Genomic DNA, 21,112 nt, shown 5'->3' with positions numbered 1-21,112 from the left:
TCATGACTGTGTTTCTCGTCAGCTACTATCGGCTTTTACGGCATTGACAGTGTATTTGGATCACTGTCGTGTTAAAAGAAAATGACATCAGCTGTGTTGCAGATGGTATTGGTGGATTGAAATTTGATGGTTCTGTTCTGCATTCATAGTTCCATGTAGATGCTCACCACTATACCTCTCTCCTGACCTCTGTGCATACTGGCAATGACTTACACTAATGATGACAACGATTTGGATTCATCAGTCTACAGGCCTTGTTGCCAACGATTTTCTGTCCTGTTCTTGTGTAATTTGGAAGCTAGGGAAGTACTGCCAATACTATGCCTCTACGCGGGGGCGGGGGAGTGGACTTTGAGTGTCCAAAGAAAAACTTTGAAGGACCTTCAGAAAGCCTGCACAAATATGAATCAAGTCCACTTTAAAAAATTACAAGAAAATCTGTAGGTAATTAGGACTTCTTGTGACTTTTGCAGACACACACACACACACACACACACACACACACACACACACACACTGCAGCTAAATTGGAACCAAATAACTTCTTATTAATACTGGACATGGGTACTTGGCCTGCTCACCATGTCGCTTGTGCCTTCATCTTCAAAGTCGTCTTCACCACCGTCTGTCATCTCCCCTGCCTCAACCTCAGCCGTCCCCTCCACTTCCTCCCCCCCAGAGTGGTCTGCTGCATCACCATGGAGACACTCGCACACCTCCTCCTGCTTCCTCTGCATCTCTGGCAAAAGACATCAAGAGACAAAGACTGGCAGTTAACATCAGAGCATAGTAGATTTATTGACTTTCTATCTTGTTTTGATAATAGAAGAACCTGTATTTCAGACAAGCCTCCGAACAAGCATTTAATATGTTCAGTATCATTCCGTCAACTCTCCTCAAAGGACGTTTGTGTGGCTTTTATTTCAGTACATGGCGGCCTCTCTCAGCATCTTCCCCGTTTTTCTATGCATGCTCATCAGACAGGTCCTCCCCTCCTGGCTGTCAAATCTTACCGGCGTCAGAGCGATGTTGCCTCTCTATCTTCTCAAGCCTTCCCAGCAGTGAGTCGATCTTGGTTTTGATTTGCGACAGTTCCTTTTTGATTGTTAGAAGCTGATCTGTCTTCACTGCAAGCATACATTAATAAAGTTAAAAAGCATAATTAATGGGATGTTCTACAAGAGACACTGTGACAGCAGCAGACTCTTCTCAACAGTCAAGTTCTTCACTGAAAATGTGGCACAACTGATGAAAAGCAGGAAATCTCACTGTGTTGCATTGAGGGGAGAATAATCATAAGCATGCGAGAGTTTGAACAGTACAGCAGCTGCTAAAGCCATAATCTCACTGTTGTTGCTACCAGCGAAAATGTTTCTTTCTTAGCCATGTTTTACCTCAATTTTTGTAGAGGAAAGATCTGGCTCTTACTATTAGATTTACCACCTTGTTACTAGCTTAGATGATGAGAAAACAGCTGCCTGCTTGCTGTAAAACAATAGAAAGTGATGAGCAATATGATGCAGAAATGCTACACAGAGCAGAAAATAAAAAAAATAACCAAACAACTAGCTGAGACTCTGATCTAAGATTTATTCTGTATAATTTTGGTTTATTCCCAACATTTCTGGTGTGCTTACTTTTGTTTTAACACGAATAAAAACTCTGGTTTAAATGTGTTTCAATGCATCTCAAGAAAAGAAAAAAATTTACTGTTTATCCCAGTCATTCCTAAAGAGTGTGGCGGTGGTCTGCAGGAGGTCAAAGTTTCTCATGTACAAACATGTAATTAGCTTGAAGCTACAATGGAACAGCTTAAATATTTACATCAAAAAGGTCATCAGAACTAAAGAAAAGATGTGAGATTCAAATGATTTGTTTTTCTTTTCAGATGGCAAGGGAAAGGAAAGTGTTTAATGAAGATTCAGCCTCAACAAGAAAATCACCAGAAGATCAAAAGGAATCAGAGAAAACACATCAAGTCTTGTGTTTCAATCAGAGTTTTGATTAAAGGTTCAGTCGGCGCAGGTTTAAAATTTGGCCAAGACATCCTTAAGTTTGACAATGGCTGGCTTTGTCACCTGACTGAAGATTAATCAGCAATGATTGTTAAAATCAAATGATAATAAATGCCATAATAAAGTAATTTTTCAAGAAGAAAATATTTAAAACCAGCTTTCAAATGTGACAATTTCTTGTGAATCTGTTCGGTTAGCTTAGGAAGTCATTATGGTCATTTTTTTCCTCCCCATTTTATTGCATTATTTGACAGTTTTTGCCTCAACAATCAAAATAGCTTGTACATTAACCTCTTATTAAAATCAAAGGTGGTGTTTTTAAAAAATTACTCATTTATTCAAGAGTAAATCGCATTCAACGACAGTTTTGACATGAAAATGATTCAGCATTTGGAAATCACTACAGTTTTTTATCTCCAACGTGAGGATAAGCCACTTTTCTTTGTTTTGTATGAAAATCTCTTATTATTTTGGGGTTTTGGACAGTTTGGTGAAAAAACAAACAAACAAAGTACTGTAAATGTCAGTTTTGGCATCTTAAAAATTACAATATTTTTTTTTTAAATGCACTCACTAGACACTTAATTAGGTACACCTTACTAGGACCAGGTTGGACCTCCTTGTGTCTTCAGAACTGCCTTCATTCTTCATGTTATTCAACAAAGACTCATTAAGATGCTGGAAACATTCCTCAAAACCTTTGGTTCAACGCTGACATGATAGCATCACACAGTGCACACTGCAGATTTGTTGGGTGCACATTCATGATGCAAATCTCCCCCTGCATCACATCCCAAAGGTGCTCTATTTGACTGCGATCTGGAGACTGTGCAGGACATTTGAGTACAGTGAACTCACTGTCTTGTTTAGGACACCCATTTGAGAAGATTTGAGGTTTGTGACATGGTTTTATATCCTGCTACAACCAGCCATTAGACGATGGGTACACTGTGGTCAAAAAGGCACTGGGCATGGTCAATAACGATACTCAAGTAGTCTGTGGCATTTAAACAATGCCCAGTTGATATTAAGAGGCCCAAATTGAGCAAAGAAAGTTTCCTCCACGCCTTGGGGGCGACCATGGTTCAGGGGATTGGGAAGCTCATCTGTAACCGGAAGGTTGCCTTTTCGATCCCCCTGCTCTCTCTGTCCTGGTCGTTGTGTCCTTGGGCAAGCCACTTTACCCTACCGCCTACTGGTGTTGGCCAGAGGGGTCGATGGTGCAATATGGCAGCCTCGCTTCTGTCAGTCTGCCCCAGGGCAGCTGTGGCTACAACTGTAGCTGCCTCCACCAGTGTGTGAATGTGAGAGTGAATGAATAGTGGAATTGTAAAGCGCTTTGGGTGCCTAGAAAAGCGCTATATAAATGCAATCCATTATTATTATTATTATTATTATTATTATTATTATTATGACATAATATAACAGATTAATTTTGACCATGTCATGTCTAAAATCTTTGAGTCGCTGCCATGTGATTGGCTGGCTAAATATTTGAGTTAAAGAGCAGTTGAACGGGTGTACCTAATGAAGTGTCCAATGAGCGTATACTCTAATCAGTTCAAGAGGGACTATCAAGACTACTAATGAAAATAATCAGGAATTGCAGGCCTGACCTTTTTCGATTATTAACCTTTTTTTTTGTTTCGAGAGCTTAGCATTTACACTTGCTGAGTACATTTCCATCATAATGGGCAGAAATGATACCCGCCAACATGTGTTCAAAGTTATGATAATAGGAAATGTTCTTTGTAGCGGCTGAATTTATTTTCTTTGCCATTAACTTGACTCAAACCCCAAAAATGGACATGGAGGTAAGTTCAAAACAAACAATCACATAAAAATCACATTTAGAAAACATTTGGAAATCACTTTAGAGATGGCAGGATACTATAGGAACAAAAAAGGGACAAAGAAAAACCACCAAACATACGTTTAGGGCCAGTGATGGAAGAGCCGACATTGAGTGCTCGGGAGGAGGAAGAGGAGGAGGAAGAGGAAGAGCAAGCCCTGACTGGAAAAGAGGATTTGGCTCTGCGTGTGGTTGGGACAACTAGTCGTGAGCGTTTGATGGGGATCACAGCTCGGGTCGGAGGCACAACGCGGCCGTGGTACTCAAACAGTCTGAAGACACATGAAGAATAAAGTTGTAGCAACAGAAATATTCCAAGAGTATTACAATGCAGAGAAATAACAAAACAAAAAAAGTGGGGATATAACTCTGTAATCACTATGGGAGTTTTTGTGGAGTTTTTTTCCCTTGTTTTTGGTCAGATGTTTTTATTCAAGCAGCAAGGAACACTTACAAAGCACCTAATAGACATGCTGCAAAAGATGTCTGAATGATAGAGGTACACATTGAACAATGCCACAGCAATTCAATCAAAGCCTGTTCCCAGTTGCCTTTGACATATCAAATTGCCAAAATAGCAATAATGACTCAAAGCTGAAGGATTCTGCTCTTGGGGATATTGCAAAGAAGAGGAAGTAAACAAACCAATGAAAATGTCAGAATGAAGATACATTCTGTGCCTTGCCAGCGCAAATGACCAGCCGGGGGACTATCTGACATTCAGTACCCGGCTATGCGGATAAAAGCATCATTAGTAAGCCCAACGGAGAGGAATAAAAACCTCCTCAATATGACATTCATTATGCCTGTGATAATGTAGTTACTTTGCCTCAGAAGGAAATGGGGCCATTCTGCTCAAAAATCATCTTTATTCAAGATGGGAAATGGGGAGAAAGGATGTGTATACTAAGGGCAAAATATCGGGAGGAAAGGGACTGGTTGAAAAAAGAAAAGTTGCAAATGACAAAGACGTGTTATTTACCAGTGAGCCAACGTTTTTTTTTTTAAACATACCTACTGTAGAAGTCATCTCTGTAGTAGTCGTAGTCAAATTCATAGCCACTGTGGAAATAAAAGAGAACATTTCTATTTTACTTTGATTTTTGTGCACAAAAACATAAAACAATAAAGGAAGAAAATGACGGTGCAAATACATTTAGACTGAATTCTTTATTCAGTGTCCTAAAAGACTATTACTGGAAAATTCCTTCTTGTTAAGATTTGATGTGTGGTTTCTTAACTGAGCTGAGCACTGGAATCGAATTTCCTTTAATCCATTTAAAAAATGAAATGCACCAACAACAAGTTTGCCTCATTATGTTGCATTTCTTTCTTGGTTGCTATAGCGGTAAACTTACCAGATTCCCATCAAACTAGAAAGCAAGGTAATGCAGGCTATTTCTACAAACAACTGCTGACAACAGGAAGCTTCCGTTCCCGGCTACAAATTACACTGTGATAAATCTGGCACAACAGGAGTGGCCTTAAGACTTCTGCCACGATATGCACGAGTTCCTGATGGTTGCATTTTGATTACTTTTCAAAAATTCAGGATAAAAGAAAGCAGGAATCAAAAGAGATTAAATTTTAGTGAGATAGTTTAAATAGGTAGAATTTGTTATGTGTATGTTGTGTTCCTTCTCATTTTCAAATCCTCTAGTAAAGGAGTTCCCAAACTCTTGTTCTTATCTTATTATCTTTTAAATAACACATAATCATGCAAAAAATAATACTAATAAACCTTTCATAGCCTCATGACTCAATACCAGGTTCTAAAATTATTTAAACACACCATCTCACTTATTTAACAACAACTAAGCCGACATGTTGAAGCAGTGTGAGAAAACCAAGGAACACCCAATGATTCATTTGCTTCAAGTTATTATAGCTTGTATAATAAGAGACTGTTGTAGATTTGCTGCTAGGCTTGATATGTGCATTACCCAGATTCAACCAAGCTTTAGCCGTAGGACAGATGGCCTTACATTTGACTAAAACACTTTGGTATACAGAGGAGTTTATGGTAAACTCAGGGACTGCATTTTCAAACCAAGTCCAATTAACCACCCCTTCACTACGGTGCTTGACAGTTTGTATGAGGTGTTTGTGCTGATGGGTTTGGTTTTTACCAAACATGACACTGCATTATAGTCAAACATTGTCAGTTTGGTGTCATCTGTCTAAATGACATTGTCCTAGAAGTGGTTTGTTCACAAGATTTCCAGAACCATGCAAACCAAAGCTGTGCTGCTGTTTTCTTTTTAGAGAGAAGACACTTTGTTGTGCAAACCTCCCAAACAAACCACACTTGTTCCATTTTGTATTGTGGTGAACTTTAACATTTCAATAAGCTAACTGAGTCGGAGATGTATCTTGTGGATTTTTTTTGACAATCTTGAAAGCTCCAGACCAGCAAACTGTCAAAACCTCTGCTCTTATGGGGGCGCTCACACGTGCTGATTATCAGTTAATCAAGTGCATTTGATTAACAGCACCTGGCTGCTACTTACCCTTTTAATTCTGATTGAAGCACTAAGTGTGCACTACATTTTTCCAAAGAGTCCTGCCAAACCTGTCTGTTTCACACGACTGTGTAAGCTTTTAACAGAGGGTCTGCTGGGTTGATCCTGTTACTTTGGGACAGAATATAATATAGACAGAATTTGGTCATGTTTCCAGTCTGTGTCTTAAACTATGTAAATCATATTCAAAGCCCCCGCTGGAAGAGACATTTCCCAAAACTATTCCTTTAAAAGCCTGAATAAGGTGTTATTTTGTATTTTTATTATACTGCCAAGCAACTTTGTGTGGACTTTTTTTTTGTTTGTTTTGTTGTTGTTTCTTTCAACGAGATGACAAAAGAGCAAAGTGTGTAACAGCAACAGACAAAAAATGGCACTAATAGCACAAGTAGGGAATTGGCTGTTTGTCCTTAAGAGCACAGCCTGCCAGAGAGGATCATAAACACATATTTTACAGACAGCAGAGGGAGAGGGTACAACAGAAAAAGTAGGTCAGGAAAGGAACATCCACCTGACACTCTAAAATAAGAAAAACATGTTTCACCTGTAGAGGGATGAGAGAGGCCTCTTGGAGCCCATCTTAGGCCTGTACGGTTTGGGCTCTCCAGCCATGTTGATATCTGGGGGAAAAAATGAGAGTTGAAGTCGTGGTGTGATAGAGAAGCAGTTTATAATATAAAGATCATCCACAACATACAGTTGAATCCATGTATATTTGGACAATTGCACCAATTTGTGTCGTTTTGCCTTTGTACACCATCGGAGACAATACATTTTCAACTTCAGTTCAAGGGCTTTAACAAAAGAACTGCATTAATAGTTCAAGAGGCAAATGTTCAAAGGCTCAAAGGTAACACTTAAAGGTCCAGGTGAACACTTAAATCAAGAACACTCCCGAGGAGGTAGGAGTATCACTGTCAAGGTCTACAATCAATAGAAGCCTTCATGAATAGGAGATTAATGCAGAACAAGGTGCAGACTACTGGTTAAACTCAGCAAAAAGGCCGGATTAGAATTTGCCAGAAAACATCTGAAAAAGCCTTTAGTTCTGGAAAAATATAATTTCTAAACTTGAGTGATGGGGCGACACAAGTATGACAGAGAGAAGCAGCTCATGATCGAAAGCATATTATCTGTCAGACATGGAGGCAATGTTATGGTGTGGGCATGTATGGCTGCCAGGGAAACCAAACGAAAGTGCTGGTTGATGTGACTGCTGGTAGAAGAAGCAAAATGTGCACGGGGCTGTACTCTCTGCTCACATTCAGCCAAATGCAGCCAAACTGCTCAGACAGTGCTTCATAGTGCAACTGGATAATGACCCAAAGCAAGCTGCACCCAAGAAACCCGAGAGTTTCTCAAGAGACAGAAATGGGATATTCTTCAATGACCAAGTCAGTCAGCTGATCCCAGTCCAACAGAGCATGCTTTTCAGCTACTGAAGACAAAACTGAAGGCAGAGACCCACAAATGAGCAGCTACTGAAGGTGGCTGCAGTAAAAGCCAAACAGAGCATCTGAAGGGAGAAAACACAGCAGCTGGTGTTTTTTATGAAAGTATAAAAATATAATACTTATATCTAAAATTATTTTATCTTGTCCAACAGTTTTTTAAGCCTCTGAAGTGAGAGACTGTATGAAGACAGCTGCAATTTAAAAAAAATGTTCAAGTGGGTTTTAATTAAAAACAACCAACATGATTTTTTTCTGTCATTTAAGTTATCGTTTGGTTAATATCAATGCAAATATTGTAGCTATTTTCTCTGATAAAACATAACTTGATTTTCCAAGCACTGTAATTTTACCTAAATGTTACACAAAAAATTGTTTTCTGCTTAGACTGGAAATATTCTACAGTGTGAAAAAAATAAATATTTATATTGTAATGAAGGACACCGATGCTTAGATCACAATATTATTTTTTATTTGAATATTTGTATAAACACATTTTAATCCTCTATATTCATATACATCTTATGACAGATGGAAGTAAATCTTCAATGTTTTAAGTGCTTATTTATGATGGTCATTCATGAGTCCAGCTTTTTTTTCCCCCCTGGATGACCATAAACTTTTATTTTTATGAAACCAAAAGACTTCAAAGCACCTACACCCAAAGCTTTTTAAAGAGTGGCACAAATAAAATTATGTTGCCAAGGAGACAATAGGATAATGGAAAATAAAGGGTAAACATATCTTCATATGTATACTGTAATAATTTTATAGTTATATTCTTATAAAAGCACTATACCTGCCTGACTCCAGGAGCTATTTTTTAGCCTGTCCTGCAGAATACCACATCATACGATGTAGCACAGTCTTTATAAAGAGGCTCCCTGGGCATTTTCAAGCTCCTAAGAATTTTTGTTTAAAGGTTTGAACAAATTACAAACTGCATTTTTATGAGATTATCAGTGTGACAGTGTTTTCATTCAGAATTGCCATATTATGGGCCAGGGCTCATGTACTGTAGCAGTGTACATTCATCCTCACTGAACTAGACGTTCAGCAGAAACTGTGAATTTTAAAATTGTATGATCCTCACCCTCAGATCTCATGCATTAAAAGGAAGTTTATTTAAAATTTCTTAGCTGAATGGTCAAAGTGGGTTTTGAAGATGAAAGATGCTGTGAAAAGTGGGCCAACATCGTTTTAAATTAAAGAGCAGCAGTAAAAGTAAGAGGGTGGTTGCTAGCTAAAGCTAATTACGTCTCGTAGCATTTCTGAGTGCATGACCATATCAATGGGATCAAATAAAGAAAAGAGAGAGAGCGAGAGCGAGAGAGCGAGTGAGCGATGGTCAGTTTGTGTTTGTCATTAAAAACATTTATAACAGTCAGGATGTTATGGAGTATTCATTGCTACTTTACTGTTCCTGTTTCCTTATTAACGCAGTTATTCGATTTTATATGAAGAAGGATATAAAAGTGTAAACCTGCATTCTTTCTAGTGGCCAGGAGGTGGCGATCCAGGGGAAATGAAAAACAAATCGAGTTGTATCAGAGTCTATCAGAAAACAACCATCTAAGTCATGTTATTTATGATCTCCTTAAATGTTTTCCTGATTAATGTTTAGTGTCTACCTTTAACTTTAAGACTTCTGTAATAAAGCAGAACGTATATTTTTGTAAATTATGTAAATTATGGCCCCATTTAAGTAAAATAGACGATAAACAATGCCAGGCCTGCATTATAACTAGAGAGCTGCTGCCATATGAGCATTTGGCATTCTTAATTTGTAGGTCAGATTCAAATTCCTCAATTTAAGCTTTCCAAAAACAGCTGATGATGTCATAATAGCTACGTCCACCCTTTATATACAGTCTATATTTGGAAAAGAGCCACAAATCTTATCCCAAATGTTCTTATAGTTTAATTAGTTAATAGTTGAACAATGAAAATTCATCTTTTAAGACTTATCTATAGATTGTCTAGTGTATAACATGTGAAAACCCATTTGAAAAAGCCTTCCTCTATTTTCTGTTTTAATAGGTGTGAAATAGCAGCAATCTCATCAGAGATGAGGAAGTAGTGAAGAGCTTTTCTTAGTTTGAGCTGTCTGGGTGCCTATAGGGCTCTGTGTGATGAAACTAACCAGGTGAACTGGGGTACAAAACATTGATTCATTTAATGATTTCACTTCACTTCATTGTAACGCTCAAACAGACGGTGCATAGTTTGCAAGATTTTGTAAGAGCCTCGAAACAACCGAGACTGACTGTGCAAAAAAGGGACTTCAAGAAAGAAATCCCCTTCAAATGCATTAGCAGACAGCTGTGACTCATCTGCACGCACCTCATGACTACTGCCATGATTGACAGCCCCTTCTACCTGCCAAGAACACCGGCGCATTAAACCCGGCTGGTATCATACCGCGTTTAGTCTGTCGGCTTTCCGACGTTGCTTCTGCTCAATCAGCCTCGAGTGCTGCTCAAGGTCATACACAAAAAACACTAACAAAAATCAAAATGCCACCTTCCCACGCATACACACAAACAAACACAGGGGTGAACCGACAAAGCAGCAACAGAGATCCCTTTCTGATGGATGAGTCACCCTTGAGTTGCAGAGATAAAACATCAGCTTTGGGGATCATGCAGCAGCAAGTGTCATGACTGGAGCTGGAGTCAAGTTGTTGTGCCTAAAGGGTTGCAGTCGCAGTTTTTTGGGCTTTTTCTTCCAGGGGTGGGGTAAGCATGAACTCTCTGCTGCAATATTAATGCACCAATCTTATGAATTAAAGAATGGAAAATATCTCAGATAAATCCAAGCACTTCTCTCAGATTCACATTTTCACACAGAGTCCTGCAGCTGCAGATGTGTCTGGATCTTCCATCACATTGTCTACAGAATCACCATGGGTGCAATGGTTGGAGCCCAGACTGTCTCGCTCTTTCTCATTCTCTTGATTTCCTCCTTTCCTTCCTTGTTCTCCCTAATGGACTAATGGAGTGGGGGGATGTATCGCTAGCTCTCAGGTGCACAGGGACAGCTGTATCATTATCATTAGGACACAGGAAGACGTGAGGAATGGTTTGCACTGTAAAGCCTGCTCTTCTTTGGGCCCCTGCTAGGGTCATTAAAGAGAGAGTGGAGCACTAAAAAGCACTCTAAAATGAACACTGTCACCTCACAACACCCCTTCCCTCCACATCGCAACAGACACACATAGAGTCTCTGATTAATTACAGTCATTATACTAATCATATACAAAAGTCGCATGAATAAGTATATGTGTGCTTGCAGCCGAGACTTGTTTGTGCGTGTATTCATAAAAAGTTGAAGCGGGAGATAGAGGAGATAGAGCCTGTGTTGCTAAGCAATAGCCACTTAGGACTTGATTGATACTATAAACTGCATGCGGCATCGCATTGAAGGGGAATATAAAAATGTACTTTGCTGAAGCCATTATGTCCAGGTTGGCCACAAAAACCGATCACAGAGGTGAACTCAAAGTAGAAGAAAGTCTGTCACAGACACTGTAAAAACACTGGCCGCCCTCTTAACTCCTGAGAGCATACTCCTATTGGCGCTGCTACAATGCAGAATGCACTGCTGTCAGAATATGATGAACAACGCACATCTACTCACTTTATCAAGTATGCCTGTTCAATGCTTTTTAAAGCAAATATCTAATCAGCTAGTCACGTAGCAAACACTTAAGGCATTCAGGCACGCAGACATGGTCAAAACAACCTACTCAAGCCCAACACAAGCATTAGAATGAGTATGGACAGTGATTTCAGTAAGTTGGTAAGTGTCATAGCTGAAATGGTTGATGCTTTGAGCTCACAGGAAGGCGACAATAACTAAAATACCAAAAGGTATCCAGAAAACCTTCAAACAGATGGTCTACAGCAGCAAAAGACCACACAGTGCCATCAGTGTCAACAATTCACAAAGGCTCAGAATTGGGTGTAAACAACGTGAAAGCATTCTGCCTTGTATCAACAGTCCAGTAATGGTGTTAGGGATATTTTGTTGGCACACTTTGGGCCTCTCAGTATCCGTTGAGTATTGTTTTAAAACCACAACCTGCCTGAACATTGTTGCTAACCATGCTTATTTCTTTATGAAGAGTGTACCAGTCTTCTGACGGCTGCTTCAAACAGGACAATGTGCCTTTTCACAAAGCTCAGATTATCTCAACCTGGTTTCTTGAACATAACAATGCGTCCATTGTACTCAAATGGCTGCTATAGTCACAACATCTCAATCCAATAGAGCACCTTTTAAATTCCGAGGAATGTTTCCAGCACCCTGTTGCATCTGTCATGAAGAATTAAAGCTTTGAAGGCAAAAGGTTACAGTTTTATTGTTCAGAAATATTTAGTTTCAGTGTTCATGTCATGGTTCACTGTGTGGCAGACAGGAAAAGGACCCCAGTGCAGGAGACGAGACTGACTTAAACTTGCAGCTTTATTGCTCTACTTCAGCAGAAACAAACAAAAAACAAACAAAAAAAATCTCAAATCAGGCAGAAACTAGGAAATAACTAGGCACTTGGGAAGAGACTTGGAACAATCTGCAAACACAGCTAGAGGGGAGAACGCAACAAAGAACAGGAGGAGATGCATACAATATATAGACAGCAGGAGATACACAAGAAGGAACTAATGTAATAAAACAAGAACCAGGAAATAAAGTCACATTTACAAACACTTGAAACAGTCACACAGACAAAAATGTATAAAATTCTATATTTATTTTATATTTTTTAAATAACATTTTTTATAGCTTTTCTTTATGTTAGCTAGTTTAGTTACATTGTGTTTGGTTACAGAGTGTTTTTTAAAATTTTAATCTGGTTAAATAAATGTTTTCATTGGCTGTTTTTAGCTAACTAAAGCACTCAACGGATATTTTGTCGTTAAGTGCTCCAGTATGCTCACCAGCTAGTAACTTCAGCTGTCTGCTGAAACAACCAAAGACTTTTATACACTTCATAGGGAGGGTGATAATTATCAGCAGGCTGATAATTCTTATGTTCACCTCACATTTAGACACTGGTTCAAGTGTTAATAACAGAAGGACAAGGACATCTGCCAGGGCCAATGACACTATCTCACTATGTGTTAAAAAGTCATTCAGATCCACACAAAAAATTCATCAGACTTCTTCCTCTTCCTTTCCACTGCCTGTACAACAAGTCTCACAAAATATCAGCTTTATAGTCTTTGTGTATTTTAGCAGAATCGCACAAACAGATAGTCAAATGGTACTGAAAGTATTACCTCCACAGAGCATCTGCATCCTTTCAGGAAGTAATACGACTACAAATAAAACTACCTCTGTGGATGCTACACAAGTATTTCCTAAACCTGAGCACTGCACAACAGCAGCTTCTCACTAATGTGTAACTGATATTCCCTGTTTACACTTTTTAAGACTTTAAAAATCTGGGAATTTCAGTACTAACATATTTACTTTTTTTGTGTAATTTGGTGCATTTTCTCTCATAAACTTCTCAACTAACCTCCCTCTTCTACAACTCCATATTAACATTTCTACCTACAATGGTACGTCCTATTATTTACTGTGCAATGTGAAATATTCCAGCCATGTTTTTCTGTCTTACACAGTCAGTTTGTAAGTCACAGTCTCAAAAGCTGAAGTGGTGTTTTCACACTGTCTTCCTCTTCCTCGTCTGTGTAGAAGATGAAAGGGCCAATAGCCGACTTTACAAGACCTCATTTCAGCTCAGCGTCTCCTACAGAAAAGCTGCGACTGAGCTCAGTAACAGTTCTATCTATCCACAGTGGCTCCTTCAAGAATACAATCATCTGCACCTCAGGGGCCCTCTGACTCACTTTGGATTTATTCATATTAATGAGGCTGTGCTGAATTACCTATGAGTGCTTCGCCGTGTTACTGCTTGCATGCGTGTCTGTTTTAGTTAGACACTGATCCCTCAGCTCACAGTGCCCTTCGTAACTTTCCCCTCCGGAGACATGATAACTGGACTGGGCACAGACAAAGGGAGTCATAGCACAGGCTAAATCTGAATCAGACGAGCCTGCTTTTAAAAGTTAAAAAAAAAAGGAAATGGATGCATAACCCCTCCGCTGCCTCTATTTAGCCAAGCGTAAGCTGAATCACAGAGCACTTGCAATTTTCCTCTTGAGTGAGGTTACTTTGATATGTGATAATACATTTGAAGAGACTGTACAAAGCAACTGAACATTTAACACTGCCGTCCTTCAGTGTTCTCGCTGCAAAAACAAAACAATTATGACAGAGGAGGTGAGTGCTGTAGTACTACAATATCACCTGAGAAAAGAAATGGGAGAAAACATTTCCTTCCTCAGCTAATGCCAAAACATAATCTTTTGGCAGGCAAACGATCAATTCTGGCACAGAACAAACTCCCATCTCTGCGGAGTCTACACGCATCCTGAGAGCAGGTGAGTGATATTTGATTAAGAGATCATCCAGGCACCTGCATGAATACAAATGTACCACTAAGAGACATCCTGCAAGACAGCGGCCGCAGATTCAATCTAGGCTGTGTTCTCGCGCCCTGTAAATCTGACAGAGCAGACTTGAATAATCTCCGATCACAGCTCATCGGCACAGGCAGCTCTTTTTCTTTTTGCGACACCTGAAAATGCATTTTCTCAAATGGAGCAGGGTGACTGAAAGGTTGAAAGAGAAGACACGGCGAATGTGCCGCTGGGCGTTTGACTGCTCACACATGCGGACATCATCATCTCTGGTTCACATAATTATATTTAGAGGATTATATATTGTCCTAGAAATAATACCAAGAAATGATGTTAATGTAATTTTCAGACCGTTTTAAGCCAGTTATCCAATAATATTAATATTTTTATTTTATTTTATTTAACCTTTATTTAACCAGGAATGTCCCGTTGAGATCAAAGACCTCTTTTTCAAGGGAGTCCTGGCCAAGAGGCAGCACATTTCAAGACAAATACATACGAACAAACAAAGTTAAAATTACACAAAACAATTACACATTATTGAGGCAGCCTGTAGGCCTTTGAGTTTAGTTTTAAAAACATTTAAAGACAACAATTCAGTTAGTTTCCAGTCTTTCTGTAACAGGTTCCACGAAAAAGGCGCAGAGTGGACAAAGGCTTTCTTACCCAGCTCTGTGCGGACAAGGGGAACAGACAACAGCAGCTGATCATTTGAGCGCAAGGAGTAAGAACCACTATTTGTCCTTGTGACCAAAGTACAAATATAAGGAGGCAGCAATCCAAGCATAGCTTTGTAAATAAAAGTGTACCAATGCCCCTGTCTTCTAATGGCCAAAGAAGGCCATTTTACTCTTAAGTACAAATCACAGTGATGGGTCAGGTATTTACAATTGGTAATAAACCTCAAGGAAGCATGATACATCGTGTCCAACATTAGAAGACATGAAGAAGAAGCGTTCATATACAGAATGTCACCATAATCTAACACAGATAAAAAGGTTGCAGTGACAAGATGTTTTTTTACTGCAAAAGAAAAGCACTGTTTATTACGGAAGAAAAAACGAAGTTTAAGTCTCAGTTTCTTTACTAGTCTCTCTATATGTGGTTTAAAGGTGAAGGAGTCATCAATCCAGACACCAAGGTATTTATATTCATGAACTATCTCTATGACATTTCCTTCAAGGGTGGACACCACTGGAATAGGCTCCGGGACCTTCTTTGACTTGGAAAACAACATTAGCTTAGTCTTGTCAGCATTGAGAACTAATTTTAGCTGAATAAGTGAATGCTGGAAAGCAACAAAGGCTTTCTGTAAAGTTTCAATGGCCTGAGCAAGAGATGATCCATAACAGTAAATAACTGTGTCGTCAGCATAAAAATGCAAATTTGTGTCTGAGACATTTTGACCCAAGTCATTGATATATAAAAGGAACAGAAGGGGACCCAAAACTGAGCCCTGTGGCACCCCCTTGTGGACAGCAACAAATTTAGAACAAAGACCTTCAAGTTTAATGCACTGGGTTCTATTTTTCAGATAATTTGAGAACCACGCTAATGCATGTTCTGACAATCCAAGGCTGAGCAGTCTGTTTTTTAGGACTGCATGATCAACAGTGTCAAAAGCTTTTGAGAGGTCAATAAAGAGTGACGCACAGTACAATTTCTTATCAAGTGCCACAATAATATCATTTATCACTTTCATAGTGGCAGTGTTAGTACTGTGTTTTTTCCTGAAGCCTGACTGAAATTTGGAGACAATATCATTAGAGTACAAAAACTCTTTCAACTGGTCACAAACTAGAGATTCCAGGATTTTGGATAAAACACACAAATTTGATATTGGCCTATAATTAGTCAACACCGATGGATCACCTCCTTTCAATAAAGGCAAAACGAAAGCTGATTTCCAAACCGCTGGAATTTCTTTGGTTTTAATTGAAAAATTAAATAGAATTGAGAGTGGTTCTGCAATAAAATCAGCTGCCAACTTCAAAAAATAAGGTTCCATCAAGTCTGGACCAGGAGGTTTTCTGTGATCCAAAGCCTTTAAAGCTTTATGCACTTCATAAACACTAAAAGGTACAAAGTTAAAACGGTCTCCAGAAAACATAGAGAGTTCTGGGCAAGTATTTGTTAAAAAAGTTTCTGCAGAAGCAAACAAGGAACCCACTGATAGAAAGTGTTCATTAAAACAATTCAAAATTTCAGTTTTATCATTAATTGAGACTGAATCTTTTACAACAGATTTAGGAAAGGTTTGAGTCATTTTATTGGCGGAAAAAGACTTGATTACTTTCCAAAATTTCTGTGGATCATTGAGGTTCTCAGTGGTGACAGACAAAAAGTATTCAGATTTGGCCTTTTTAATAAGTACATTTATTTCTAAGCTGTTTGAAAACAGACCAATCAGTGGAAGTATCTGTTTGTCTCGCCTTGTCCCATGCTCTATTACGCTTGTGTATGCTATCTGCGAGTGTCTGCGAAAACCAAGGATTTTCTCGACCTTTAATTCTAACTTTCCGTAAGGGGGCATGTTTATTAACAATTCCCATAAAACTTTCCTTAAAATATGTCCAAGCTAGCTCTACATCTGGTAATAGTCCGATTTTTTCCCAATTAACTAATGACAAATCATGATGAAAAGCCTGTTCATTAAATTGTTTAAGATTCCTTTTGCACACTATGCGTGGCTTACATTTTGGAATTTTAGCATTTCTGCAAACAGCAACAATATAAAAACAAAGACCTATTAATTCTTAAGGATATTCAGTCTGGAAGTTGATGACCTGATTACTGTAATAGAACGAGACTGCTACTGCTCACAATGAAAATGGAGCGTGATTTACAGTCGCAAGGAATGACAATGGGATTAGATCTGAACTGAATGTTATTACAAACCATCTATGTTCATGTTAGGCTACCTATATTGTAGACTACATCACACGATGCAATAAAACACTACTTCTCTCGATTTAACACACATTTATTCAATTTAGAGCTGATTTCACAAGAAAAGTCTCTGACCTGAGTTGTGGATCACAGGGATAGTCAGATGTTCATAAATGAATCATCTCTGGTGGGAGCTTCTTGAGTGTTTTAACCGAGAAAAATTTCATGATGTTAAGCCGTACGAAGCGAAGCAGACTTAACAAGTTGCGGCATTTTAATTTGGAAAGGCTCAAAGCTTCTGCTGAATGGTCAGCCATGTTAAGGATATCAACCTGATCTTTCCGGGTGGATTTCAGATGCTGTCCTCTCACTGTGTCTGTGTGATTCCCCTTCCACTCTGCAGTCCAAGGACTGCGAGTGTGCGTTTGTCTGAATCTCTGTTTGGTGGACTAACGATGCTAAGTTTGAAAAGTTGGAGATAAAAAGAATAAATGGATGTGGTGAGAGTGCCATTTAAAGACAAACTCTACCCAGGGATCACATGCATTCTCCCATGGATTATACTAAGATACCAACAATCCTGCACACTCATATATTACAGTAGTAACTTGTCAATAACAAAGTATCAATACTTTAAAGTGTACCCTGCTTTATCATTTATTTACCACACCATAAATTATAGTAGATGACCTTAAACCTTTGCCTGGAAAGCCTAATCTCATCAGGCAGTGTGTAACGAGAAATCACCCACAAACAAGAAGTAGGAACTTTCTTTTGTACAGTTGGACTCTTTTTTGCAACCACAGAAGTCGCCCCCTGCTGGTCAATACTGGCCTCTCTTTTCAGACCAGGAGGCTACGTCCTATCTTTTGTATATTTATGACACCCAAATGTTTGCTCTGCTGTTAATACTTTGTTTCAGCCTGTAAACGTTTACCTGAACACCAGGTTTCAGGAGTATTTGCCTTTTGTGTCTACCATTTCCTGAGTTCTGGCAATTCAATCAATGCTAGTTTAAAAAAAAAGCACATCTCCATGATTTGACAGCGTGGATGTGTTGTGACAGGCAAGATACTGAAAACGTGTGTACTGCAAAACACAGAAATCGGTGCTGTGTGAACTCATTTTTGAAGGGCTCAGGTGTGACTGATGTTCATTTATATGTAAAAGTCCAGCAGCGTTGATAAAACCATCAAAGCCGGCAAAGAATCTGAAGGTAAACTGATCAGAGATATAAACTGAATCATCTACTGCATTAACATATTCTTAGTATGTATGCAGACATAACACTAAAGCAGTGAATCCTTTCATCAATACACCTAGGACGTCTCGGTTAATATCTTGAGGTACAAGTTGTTGATGATGATGACATGTATACCTTTCTACTTTTGTTCTGAAAAATATCGCCATTCCTATAAACACACACAAAAAAACAATGCCATGCACTCTCAATAGCATGCCAAAGCATCAGGTGAGGAAGCTCATCTGTAACCGAAGGTCGCCTTATCGATCCCCGGGCTCTCTGTCCTGGTCATTGTGTCCTTGGGCAAGACACTTTACCCTACCGCCTACTGGTGTTGGCCAGAGGGGCCGATGGCGCAATATGGCAGCCTCGCGTCTGTCAGTCTGCCCCAGGGCAGCTGTGGCTACAACTGTAACTTGCCTCCACCAGTGTGTGAATGTGAGAGTGAAAGAATAGTGGCATTGTAAAGCGCTTTGGGTGCCTTGAAAAGCACTATATAAAACCAATCCATTATTATTATTATTGTACTTTTCATTGAAAAATCATTTAAAAGAACCTGATAGTTTGTATTTAGCTGTTAATAATTTAGAGCTTCATGCCGTCCAGGTGTAGCACCGAGTCCTTATTCTATATTCTATGAGAAAAACATCCATAAATTATCCTTCCTGGACCAGCAGTGCCCAAAATAGCTCCCCCCTCACTCCAAGCTCAATAGCAGCTTAACTAACATAGTTACGCTTGATTTATAGTACCCACATCCAATCTACAGCGTAGGCCTACACCCTATGCTGTAGCTTGACCTGCGCCTCCCCAAAATATGTTACTACACGTCGCAGCGATGCAGCAGCTGTGACAGGTCTGACTGGTGGTAATATGCACACATTGATTAGCACAAGGCTCGTGACTCTGTGAAACAAAATGTAATAGGCTGTAATTGTATTTAGTGTGCCCATTATTCTACTGCAACAGCTAGTATTCTGCCAGTGTGGACACAGGCTGTTTTTCTTGTTGTCACAGCTCTGTGTGACATTATGTGTATAGAATCAAATGTGTATAAAGTGTTCTCTTCTCCCTGCACTTGATTAAAAGTAACAGTTGTTCAATATTTACCAGCTCCGAGTTGAAAATGATCAGCCGAGTTTCACTTGTAAGGACGGAGCAATGCAGACGGACCAGCTCACAACGTCACGCACTGTGACAGGGATTCAATGCAGTACTATGAATGAAGCTGTAGCTCCGCTTTTTTGTTAGATCTGTGACCAGGTAATTACTGGAAGATATCTTTTATCTCAAAATTCCCTGTAAGTCGCTTTGATTTAGCTCATTCTTACTAATAGGAATTTGAAATAGCTTGTTATATATGTTTCAATGTGAAGTCAAACGCAGTTAGAGTGAATTTAAGATTGGACTGCTTTAATGAGCTACTGACATATATGAATCATCCTGTCAATATCAAATACTTTAGTCTTAACCTGCTTGCAGGACTCCCACCCAAGAAGTGTACTGTAATTAATCTGTCAGCTCTCTTTGAACTGCATGGCTCCGTCTAACCATGTAGTTATTCCAATATGGATGAAGACCTCGGGGCTTAGACAGTTTTTGTTGTGGGGATACGGGGATTAATCGCTCAACAGCTTGTCCTTCCTTAATGAAATCCGTGTACTTTACTCTTTTGCCCTTTTCAGGAAAATGGTTTCCTGGCAGTGCATAAATTTGGCAGCCTGTCTTCAAGCTCCTGAGCATCTAATGAAATTATTTGACCTGCTGATCTATGAGTCATTTAGAAGAATGTGATGTTAGGCCACTGAACTTCCAAGTTGACTGGAGTCACTGGACTCTAAATATCACATTGGCGATATAACTATTAGTAGGCGGATGTTCGTAAGCACAAAAGGCAACATTCTGATGCCACTGTTGTATCTCCCAACATTGGTATGTGTTAATTTTTTTTGCATTAAAACATAATGAGCATACAGCTGTAGCCTGAGGTAAAGATAATTTAAGAGTCTTTCATCTCTCCTGAGCTGCACTCCTGCACTAATGCACTTTCCTCCTTTTCCAGTTTGGCATTTTTTTTTTCCTATGATGTAACTACGTGGCTCTCAAGTGCAACACTTTGAAGCACTTTAACCCCTGGAGCCGGTCCAACACTTCCACATAAGCACACGCTTGTTAATCTGTGCAAGCAGCTGGAAAACAAAGTGACAGCTGCAACGTGCTTGAAACTACTTGAACATCTGCTCCAAAACTTGTGTACTTCATTCAAAGGTGGACTGTAGACAAAACCACCTGCCTAAACTAATACAAGCACACAAACCTCCCGTGAGACATCTTTAGCATACATGAATTGTCACCAACTCTGTGATGAGCTACTTTGATAATTCATTGTTCAAACCAGTAGGTCCCAACATGTTGGTACTCATCCTCCAATAAAAGGACAAAGTTTAATCAGACAAGCGATGTGGAGGTTATTTGTATTTGAAAGGAGAACAATTTTTGTGACATTTTCCTCCTTCGCAAGCTAATAAAAGGTTGAAAACCACTGGCTTAATCACATTTAAGCCAAAATAGAAATACAAAAATTCACATTCAAATTTACTGCATGGGTTGATTTTATGTAATAGTAGTGACTTAGATTTCTTTAAAATA

The 21,112-nt window shown here is 39.2% G+C and overlaps 1 protein-coding gene across 2 annotated transcripts in view; it reads right to left on the bottom strand.

Moving 5' to 3' along the window:
* Positions 1-21,112, bottom strand: part of LOC101485289 (RNA-binding Raly-like protein) — a 57,463-nt gene that overhangs the window by 4,595 nt on the left and 31,756 nt on the right. For both annotated transcript variants that reach the window (XM_012920199.3, XM_076876761.1), the window contains 5 exons: positions 6,934-7,009; positions 4,882-4,929; positions 3,949-4,139; positions 1,014-1,127; positions 582-739 (listed from right to left, as the gene is read on the bottom strand). In XM_012920199.3, coding sequence (XP_012775653.1) covers positions 582-739; positions 1,014-1,127; positions 3,949-4,139; positions 4,882-4,929; positions 6,934-7,009 — 587 coding nt within the window. The remainder of the gene's footprint in view (positions 1-581; positions 740-1,013; positions 1,128-3,948; positions 4,140-4,881; positions 4,930-6,933; positions 7,010-21,112) is intronic.

Source organism: Maylandia zebra, linkage group LG18 (genome assembly GCF_041146795.1).
Source record: "Maylandia zebra isolate NMK-2024a linkage group LG18, Mzebra_GT3a, whole genome shotgun sequence".
Classification (NCBI taxonomy): Eukaryota; Metazoa; Chordata; class Actinopteri; order Cichliformes; family Cichlidae; genus Maylandia; species Maylandia zebra.
The sequence above is the reverse complement of the archived record's forward strand: the minus strand, read 5'-3'. Positions and strand labels throughout refer to the sequence as shown.